Here is an 11,125-nt window from a genome sequence, read left to right as displayed (position 1 = left end):
AATGTTTCAAGAACCAAATACACACTTCGTAATTACAATTATGAACACATTCACCCACGCTTTAATAATTCTTAATTACCACCTCCCCGATCAATACGAAACTTCAATTCCTTCAAACCCACGGTTTGGGGAAAAGAAAGATCTCACCGAAAAAGAACAGACAGATCTTGTTGTATTCTTGCCAACTGTACGTTTTTTTAATAATACGATGATGATATTGGTACAAACAAGCGGACAGAATTAAAACGTCTTGGAATTGCGTGGGAACGCCCCCAGAGGGAAGATCCGCCCTCAAAGTTATCCTCCACCAATCAAAGAACGGGTAAGTTCGACTTTGGACGAACTTTCCCGATGTTGGTTGCCAGGGGATACGCTGTGAAGCTGCCTATACCAACATTTAGTGCGACCGTGTTGTTAGCCGTGATAGTATCGGGTCACTTTACCTTCTGTCAGAAAATTGCAACAATGACACCGTTGTTTTGACAAATAGTTCGGTTCGAAACCCGGCTGACTGTGATTTTGTGAGTGTGTGAGCGTGCATGACAGTTTTAGGATTGTTTTTTTCAAAAAGTAAGTAAAAGTGACGGAATTTCGGACGTGACCACTTAAAATAAAATAATAGGGGGCCACTGATTAAAGTTTTTGGCATCAAGATAACTTATCATTCAAGCAGTTAATTGAACTGTGATCTGATAAGGAAATAAATTTTTTTAAGAGGTGATAATATCAATGTCAATATTGTTTAACCCAATTTTCATTGGGGATCAAATTTTCGTGGGTAAGAGACCCATGTTGCGAAAATTTGACAAGCGATTATAAGATTACGATTTAATAACTAATTAAATTATTAATTGACAATTTATCTGTTGCAAGATTATGTTAATCCGTGTGGGTAATTAGTTATTCTGATTTGGCGATAAATATCAGATAATGTAATTTCGACTATTAGTGTCGCGCTTATCTCTTTACAGTAGTCATTTCAGTGGCTCCAGCCGCTGCTAAAATTTGGGTTTGTGTCTTGATCGGTGATTGAACTCTCTTCTTCGTTTCTTATAAAAACCGTTGAAATTAGAGGAACAATTAGTTTCGTGTTGGTAGTCTTGCTTCCAGATATCACAGTCAATATTTTCTTATTAAAATTAAGCTGAGATCATTGTCCCATTTCGCAAAAATGTCGAGTACTTAGATAAATCACTGCACATGACGTATTTCCCCTTGATAAGTCTCTTAAAAAATCTCACTGATAAAAATTTTGTTCCAGATAGCACGCGACTTGGATCAACGTTGGCTGCGACCGTCGGGCCGAAAACAAATTGACGATCGCGGCGCTCCTACGATGACCACCACGGTGTCTTGCGATTGAACTATAGAAGCCACGGATTTTTTTCCGTTTGTTTTTTTGTTTTTTTCCTAATTTTTGTTCGCGTGTGAAAGTGTTGATTAAAACTGTTGTAACCCATGATTATGGAGATGACGAATGAGTCTGCGGCGGTCGGCCGATGGTACGAATCGCCCAGAACGGGTACTTCGGCCAGTCCGGGACAAGGGACTATCGAAAGTGGAAATCCGGACATAAATACGAGTGTCGCCGAACATATGGGAGCGTTTTTCTTAGACCCGTCGGGCACGCAAAGGGCCGCGAGGTACTACCATCAGAGCATGCATTCGCCGTATGGGACCGTCGCCAGTCATGGTAAGGAACACAAATTGTAGTTTCTCTTGAAGATGACTTTCAAAAGCTGGGGAAAGCACGACGCATTTTTTTAACATGATTTCAAACGGATCTTCTCAGAGTCCTGTGAAAAAATTGAGAGAAAATCCAATCCGAAGCCAATTTAGATAAATGTTTTGTCTACTTTAGTGTGGATCTATCCGGTGTGCAATCTAGTGCGAAGTTATGGGAAATATCTACTTAGATAAATAATTGATCGCCGGTATTTTATATCTACATTCATATCTCTATCATAAATTATATTCACTTACAATTAGTGTTTTTTTTTTTCAAAATATTTTTATGAAATGCTACAAAATTGGATCTCCTGAACTTAAACCAAAAAATTAAATTCAAATGTTTTGTATTTACAAAGAATAGAACCATTAAACTCAGAAGGATTCGGAAATTTTTACAACAAAGATTTAAACCGCACGAAAAAATATGCCTTCAAAATTATAAAGAGAGCTTTAGAAAAATTTAATTGTTTATTTGTCGCATTATATTTTTAAAAATGTCTGTCCAAAGTGACAAAATATCAAGAGAACAAGTGTACGAGCAGCTAAAACTCCCCACATCTGTGTATATAAAAAAAGTGGACTCAAATTTTTAGTGCGCTCCCAGTTTTTAGTTAGAAATTTTAATACAACAATTTGAGGGTGATTATGTTTGTAAAGACTGCTGTAAACTAATTAAAAGTCAAAGCCATAAACGCACTAAAATTGTGTTTCAAGTCTGACATGAAAAAGTCAAAGTTTCAATCCTATCTAAATATTTCTTAGAAAAATCGGTACACAATTATTTATTTAAAAGAACTTAGTATAGTTAAAAAAACAGTTTTAAAATATATTGTTTAAAAATTTCATCCTAAGACAAGTTAACGTGGAGTGAAAAATTCAAGATTTTAAGGCACTTAAAAATGTAGCAAGAAATTTGGATGTCTTTTATCAAACTGCATCTGATTCAAAAATGTTAACATGTCAGTGGTATATAATTTTATCCTTCAATCTAATTTGTTGTTAAAAATGATGCATTGAAATTGCTAATGCGATTCCTGCAATAAATATTTTTTATTGTTATATTAACAGATCAATTTTACGCTTGGACAATAAATTACGACATCAATTTTTGGAGTATTAATCAAACTGAACCCAAAAATTAAGTTCATTTTTGTTGAGTTTAAAATTTTGTGTTTAATTGTCCGTTTTTAAAAAAAATTTAACGATTGTTGTAAATAATAATTTCTTTGTTAGTTCACACGCATAAATAATAATATTCATTTTAATTTGTTTAACATGACAGTTTCAATAAAATATGCAAAAGCTTGTATTGAATTTTTAGCATTCTGCGGTTATGATACATATCTAGATATTAAAATGAGCCTAGCGACAGTGAAAATTGTTTTACAATATAAATTTGTCTGCATTGAAATCTAAGCTTTTATTTATCAATAATTGTAAAATTCTACTACTGCTATACCTATCTACTAGTAGTAATCTGTGGAGTGGCACCACCATTTTTATTTAATTTTGTGGCGATAATGCACTATCTTGAAATATGGTGATACTAAACTAATCTTAATTTTTCCGTGCAAAGCCGCAAAGCTTTGGCTGACAAAAAACTGTCTCTTGACCTCCCGACAACTTGGAAATCTGAGGGTGACATTGTCCACAATCCATAACGCAATGTATCCATAAAATAAATGAGTTCCATTTTTATGGGAACGAAAAACTTCTCGGAATTGTACGGTACAACGTAAATCAAGTCTTGCATATAAACCACCTGACGTCATCTCTACCTGTCTGAAAACAATAACAAGAAGTGATTCAAACACTTTGTTGTCAAAAATCAATTTTTCTTTCTTCCCACAATTAAAAATAATTCCCGCCGTCTCGTCTTCCACAGATAAATCCATCATTTCCTCTCAACAATTACAATAAATTCGGGATGGTCACACATTCCTCGTACGACCTTCTAGCCCGAGATTTTTGAGATTTTTCAGGTTTCTCACACACAGCACACGGTTTTTTATTTCAACGATGACGACGTTGACGTTGTCGGTTTGATTTAAATTCAGGTTGGGTGCGGGCGGAATATCACAAACGGTAAATTCGGGGAATAAGGCATAGGCGTGCATCCACGGGGAATAAACAACAGTGGCGTCCGGTCGTTCCACGAACGACGACTGTAAAAATCAATAGGTTTACTTTTAGAGTGGAAGCGTGCAGGGTCTTCGGGTATGCAGGAATGATGGCAACTTAACGACGGGAAATTTCTAAACAATGAGAGGCTTAATAGAATGGTAACGGAATTGACGGTAAAACGAACCAAAAATATTAATGGGACGGATTGGGTATGTTTGTGCGGCTAATTTCCTTTTGATTGGATTTTTATGATATGTGATGGAATAATAATGAGCAATTTTTGGGTAATGGTAATGGAAAGCTGAAAGAATTATACACAAATTGGGATAAGTGGACGTGGAAATGGAAAGTATTTTTTCGGGGAATTTGGCGTTATTTATTAGTGCAACTTTTACTAGATCGGGGACAGTTTATTTTCTGATTGTCGAAAAGATAAAATTTGGGAAGGTACAAACAATTTATTCATAAACAACAAATTACACAGCTTCCATAATTATTTTGTACAAAATTTCTCGTGTTTTAATTCACTCTTATTAAAATGTTCCTACACATCTTTTACAACTTACAACGCGCGTAAATTGGTACCAATTTATCTTACCCACACTTGACATTTGAAGTAGATTTATTTTTTAGGCCCAATTTGAATATAATTGGATGATAACAACACACATAATTAAAAATTAAACAATCGTACAGTATTGTATTAATGATTTGTTTAAGTTAAAAATAATTTGAAAAGGTTTTAGATTTTACTGAATGTTCAGTTGCCTCTGAATTTTAAAAATATTTATTTAATGTTTTTTTGTGGAAATTAAACGCCGCACGTCAAATAACTTAAGTTCATTCTTTTTATTGTTTTGTAGTAGATACAAATCTACAAACGTATTTATTGTACCTCAAGTTAATTCACTTACAAATTTTTGGATCTTGAGATCAGGGTTATATCATATCTTATCTTTTACTATGTTTGTAGGCCTAAAATTAAACAATTATCGTACACGTTTTTTGTACGTGAAGTGATTAAAATTTTCCAAAATTGATTGCCAATCGTGATAATGTATTTAGAGAATTGAACTCCTTTTGAAATATTTTTTTTTAGTTATTATTTTGAGACCATTTATCTTATTGACAACTTTTAGCTGATACGATGAGTGTATTTAATTATTTTTATTCTCTCGTGGGTATTTGTTCATATTTTGTTGAAAAACTCTGTTTAGAATGCAATTATTTAACGCACAAATCTTGACATTTGATTGACAACCTCTCAAGCTTCTTTTGGTATCGTTTTGATCTTTTCCAAAACAAAATAGTAGTACTATGAATGCTTGCGTAAAACTCATGCACACTTGAAGTGTGTGACAATATTTTCACTTATATATTCTTATCGTTCTAAAAGCTTTTTGTGATAATTAAAAAATCCAAAAATTAAGTATACAGGACTCAAATTTTTAGTGCGTTTGTGACTTTGACTTTTTAAATGGTTTACCCAACTTATCTCAAAGTCGATTTTACGCTCAAATGGTTGCATTAAAATTTCAAACAAGACTTAACCACTGGAGGGTTAATATTAAACTGTTTAAAAAATCAAAGCCATAACCGCACTAAAAATTTGAGTCCGCTTTACACTCGTTCACTTACTTATTCTAAATTCTTTCTTCGTTTCTTAAAAATTCAAAGCATTTCCGGCGCTAAAAAAGTATATTTAAAGATTCTATTTTTTTTTAAATATGTTCTATAATAATTATTATTATTGCAAAACAGAATTTTCTGAATTTTTTGATTTCAAATCTAAATACCTAAATTTGAATAAGAATAGTACTTTTAAATTATTATTAAAAGCATTCCAACTTCTTGACTCTCACCTAAAATTGTTCTGTGCTATAATTGTAAGTTTTTAGATTCAAACCTTTAAATGATGGTGGAGGTCTTTTATGCTCTCAAGTTTTATTTTCCAAGCGCCGGTGTTAAATTTTTAGCTGTCTTCTTATATTTAGGTAATTAAAAGTGTTTTCTAGGCCCAAATTTCTCCTGATTTTCCAAATTCTATTTTTTTTTTTCAATTTATTCCGTATTTGATGTTATTTCCAATTCTATAGTTTTAGATTTTTACTTTTATTGAATTGCCGGGTCTTAATTTTTCCCTTAAAATCTAAAAGCAGATTTGAAGGCTCGTCTAAAATTGTAGACACGATTCCATTGCTCTCTTTCGCGTCATTAAAGATTCCGGTCCATTGAGTTTGAAGCTGATTTAGATTAAGTTTAGCATCGTCCATTTGATGTCAAATAAATTCACACCTTTCTAGACGGTTTCAGCAGCGCATCCTCTGGAAGCTCATTCTTTCCAACCACAAAATTCCTGTTGTTTCACTCGTCGTAAACGACATAAAGCGTCTACTCTTTCCATTGTGTTTCATATGCAGTGTTCGAGATAAATCAGCATGATGTTTTTATGAAGAAAGTAAGAGCTTTATGGACCACGTGACAGTCATAAACACCTCCGTACACAAACGTCCATATGTCCAGTTTAACATCTTAATACACATCGTGGAAATCTCACACCGTCATAAAACACGATATAGATTAGCATATTACCGCATTAAAATAACAATATGGATAGATAATCGAAGTAAATGGATGGGTTTCGGATTATCTAGACATGTGTGGATGGAGATAAAAGAAAATTATAGTCATCGATCCACCACAGCTACTTATTAGGGACCCACTTACACCGACAACTTTTTTCTTATTAATTCGATAATGTGCATTATTACTTTTTAATAATGCCCGAGTTTTCTCCAAATTAAATCCTTCATCAGGTTCAAGGTGAATCGAAGCGGGAGCGATTTTTTATCAATAATATAAATAAAAACACGTCAATACTGCGATCACACCAAGTTTGCGTGAAATTATTTTGTTTGCTGGAGCACTTGTAATGATTTGACGTGCTTTAAACTTGTTATCGGATAAAAATAGATCTTGACTAGGGGGAAGTCGCCTGAAATCGCACGGATAAAAGGAACCTTTTAGTAAGAATTGGTCTATTTACCCTATCTAGCTGAGTTCCCATGTTGGGCACAATAAGACCTCGCCGGAGCATCTGAATGCGGGGCAAAAAAGCAACAATTTCAAATTGAATGACACTTGTATATAAGTTGGTCTGAAATACGATCCGTTTTGTTTTCAACGTATAAAAGTTGGTAAGTTGATAGCGCTATATCTCAGCCGACGTGATCATAAAAATGTCCTCGTAGCGTGCGAGTATCGCCCTTGTGCCACGGACCCATCTTTATACCAACATACCAACGTTTGCAAAGTAATTGGGATCATGGAATTAATCGCGGACCGCTCCTGAAGATTTTTTCAGAAAATAGTGACAACAATTGATTGGACGATAAAGATCTCTTTTATATGCAATCCTCGCTACCAATTAAGCCTCTTGGTTGGTCGAGTGGAATTACACAATGTCGCTTTTTTTATTGGACAATAAAAAGTGTGTGTTGTCGCTTTTTTAACGTTTCTACCAGGTTGTTGACAGCCTGTTTTTGCATGCAAGGACTTTTGTAACTACAATTAAAACAAAAGTATGCTTGGATACAATCGATACCGGCCAAATGACGAAACTCTATCGATTGTTCCGCGATTGACTGCCACGGGACACGACAGCAATAAGACAACTTCATTTCAGGAAACAAACTAAATTTCTGAACTCTGATTCTAACCTTGAGAAAGTGCCGATTAAAACTACTGATATAGATTTAAAGCCGGAAAATACCAAATAAACCGTTTTAATCTCAGTTTATTTATCACTATGGATACAGCCATCATCATCAATCACAAAGGATTACAATAAAACAATATAAACATGCATTTTTATTCAGAATTTTTCATTTTCGAAATTTAGACTTTGTTTATTGAAAACAACAATTTATTTGTGGCTAAAATGAAGGTATATCTACTCAAAAGAGCAAACAAATAATAAATAAGAAGTGGCAATGAAAACTTGTGGACTAGAAAGGACTACATCGAATGAAAAAAATCCACAAAAAGCACACTAATGAAAACTGAGTAAAGTAAAACTTAGCGAATCATATGAGAGGTAGAACGGAAAAATACATATTTGGAAAAATATGGAAGAATGTAGGTACTACAAAAAACAGCTTAGTCTTAGATATCCCAAATTCAAAATTTTAGTTGCTCAAATTCGAAGGTAATTTTCAAGGTTTTTGCCCTCATTTTTCTCGGACCTTTTTTGCTAATAGTCCGGTCTCACATTAAACCAAATTCAAAAATTTAATTGCTCAAATTTAATGGTAATTCTATTTCACCATCGTTTTTTTGGCGTTTTTGGTACTAAGAATCCCAATCTTGGATATCCCAATTTAAAAAAATTAATCGCTCAAATTTTAATATAATTTTATTCGGTGGAAATTTTCATTTTTTTATATATTTGAAACTATGACATATAGAAAGGTGCGTTTTTTCCATCGTTTTTCTCGCACTTCCGTCGATAAGAATCAGATCTTAGATACCCAAATTCTAAAATTCAATTGCTCAAATTCGAATGTAATTCTATATCTTTTCGGTGATTATTTTCTGGAGTTTTTAATGTTTTATTTCTTCGACAGATAGAAAGATGCGGTTTTTGCGACCTTCCTTTTGGCGCTTTTGTCTCTAAGAATGCGGTCTTAGATATCCCAAATTTGAAGGGTGAAAACGGGATAAGCACCGAATATGAACAAGCAGCTCAGAAAAATTTGTCATTAGAATATAAACTTGAACAACCAGAAAATAAAAATTATGGACTTGGGAAAACAATTGGGATCAGAAAGGAACAAGGAACAACAAAGCGAGAAACGAAATACGAATAATGAAACTAGATACCAAAATTTTTATGTAATTTTGCCTTAGACAATCTATTTTAATCGGTTAAATAATCGCCCATATTTACCCACATTTTCACACACCTTTAATGGGGCCTTCAATTTGATAACAGCTTGTAATAGATAACGCTTCATTCAGAATAATTTGTAAAACCCTTTATTAATCATATCTGATAATTATTATCATTGAAGACCTTGAAGATTTCGTAAAAATTGTAAACTAGAAAAAATAATAATCTCAAAACTGATAAGTAATCGAATTTCTCGCATCTATTTTGTTTAGTTTTTACAATTAGACGTTAATAAATCGCCAGTTGATGGAAATGAAGTAGTTAAAATAACTAATTTTGTGGTTGGACGCCTAGCAAACGTCGAATCCTGAATCAGCTTTTGTATGCCGATCAGCCATCTTTACTACAAAGTGGAAATAATTTGAAAAATTACCTTATCAGATCGAAACCAGCAATTTAGTATGATGATGGTATATTTTTATTGTACGTCTTCTAAAATCCGCAATTAAATCCAAATAATTTGGATAAATTTCGAAAACTAGAGCGTGAAATGGATATGACTTGTACTTTTCTTACCAAAAAAATCAAGTGCAATGACATAGCTAACTTGGCTTAATTACCATCTTTCGGGCCGAAAAAACATTTCATTCTATTATCTCGGAAATCAGCCACAAAATCGGTCTATATGCCCTCCTTTTGAGCAGGTTCCTCGGAATGTCAACAGCCGTTTTGCTAATTTCTGGCCCAACTTACCATTTTTTCGACGTTTTCACCATCAAAACACATGTTTATCGGAGCAATGTAGGAGTTTTGTGGAATTTACGAAGCTATTGAACAAATTCTTATCAGATCTGGTCCGACCCTGATAATTAAAGGTAGAATATGGCCCGAAAAACAACGTTTATCGATTTTTCACACCATCATCAGTTGAACCAAAAATGCACAAAACCATAAACTCTGAAATTATTTAGGTGATGGAAGCGAACGATTTTAATTACATTTATAAAGCGAATAACGAATTTAATTGTTTTGGTGGTTTTTCGGTGTAATTGGGGCCGTATTAATAGCCGAGTTATAATGAGAGCACAGACTTTTATTTAACAATCATATGTTTTGTTTTCATTTGTTTCCACACACGGCGCTTTTGATCTGATCAGATGCTATCTTGGACTTCCTTCCTGTATACTATAGTGCTCACATTACTGAAAATCTATTATTATAAGCGTATTATTGGCAATAAAGAACTGGGACACATTTGCATTATTTATTTAATAGTCCTTTGTTGGCGCTGCCGTATAATTAGCTTAAATGTCATTAAAAAAACGCGTTTTGTTACGATCGGTCATTATCTTGATTCCACCCCGTGGCGACAGACATCTCGACCAGTCTATAATTTCATTTGAATATAAACTGTGGCATTATTTTGAGCAACATGTGCTTCAAATCATATAGCACGGCGGACGAAAACAGCGGAGCTTTCTTGTTTTATGCTAACCAAGCTATCATAAAGTGCATTTACGGAATCGGCATGCAATATAATATGCCGCCATATACTATACTTAAATTTGTTACAGCATTTTGTTCACGGAAATTAGGGAAAATACGCGATTACAATGATCCTGATCTAGATGCATTCATTTGCGCTGTACTTATTCTGATCTCCCCTGGAAGACATTCATCAAAACAGCACTCCACATCCCAAGTAGCTATTAACTTTAAACGTCCAATTGTAAATTTGGCAAGGGTCCTGCAGCCCCTGTCGCAAATTGGCCCAAAACAGCCCAACGGACCCGCATGTGCTTTCAGTCGCATCTGTGCGTCCCTCCTCTTCGAGCTTTCACACCGGGAAGCTCGTATGTATATAGGGTGGATTTAACCCCTCACCTGGCGGCGGCCATGTTGAAGGGCGGCCACAATGGCTGCCGTGGCTGGATTATCTCGCGATCCCATCGGAGATAGCGATGAGATTAGCGCAGGGATCCTAACGGACTTCCGCAGATGGCCAACGAAAAGCTCGAGCTTTTTTATGTGTGTGCCAAAATAAATTCGATGATGAGGCTGGTTATTTAGTTAATTAAACGCGAGTTGGAGCGATCGATGTCGAAATTTGCCTGTAAATGACGGGATTTATTGGATATGACGATGGGGGAAAATATGAATGTGGAGGAGTTCTAATTTATAAAATGGGTTAGGCGGAAAAGCATTTGAATGGCCGATGAGGTTGAAGATGGGGTTTGGCTTGGATTTGATTAATCACCGGACGAGGATTTTTCATTTAGAAATATTTAATTTCAATTACCTCAATTGGATTTTCAGGTCGTTACCGCTTGAGTCGGTGTCAACCAATAAATTATCTTTACGACGTTTGTTGTAATAGCA

The 11,125-nt window shown here is 34.5% G+C and overlaps 1 protein-coding gene across 2 annotated transcripts in view; it reads left to right on the top strand.

Moving 5' to 3' along the window:
• Window positions 1-393: 393 nt before the first annotated feature.
• Window positions 394-11,125, top strand: part of grn (GATA binding protein grain) — a 42,279-nt gene continuing 31,547 nt past the window's right edge. For both annotated transcript variants that reach the window (XM_088045164.1, XM_088045163.1), the window contains exons 1-2: window positions 394-570; window positions 1,262-1,693. In XM_088045164.1, coding sequence (XP_087901290.1) covers window positions 1,459-1,693 — 235 coding nt within the window. In that variant the 5' untranslated portion in view covers window positions 394-570; window positions 1,262-1,458. The remainder of the gene's footprint in view (window positions 571-1,261; window positions 1,694-11,125) is intronic.

The sequence above is a fragment of the Gnatocerus cornutus genome, chromosome 9 (genome assembly GCF_029298725.1).
Source record: "Gnatocerus cornutus isolate USDA-ARS CGAHR chromosome 9, icGnaCorn1.1, whole genome shotgun sequence".
NCBI classification, from domain to species: Eukaryota; Metazoa; Arthropoda; class Insecta; order Coleoptera; family Tenebrionidae; genus Gnatocerus; species Gnatocerus cornutus.
Note: the sequence above shows the minus strand (reverse complement) of the source record. Positions and strands in the feature narration are given on the sequence as shown.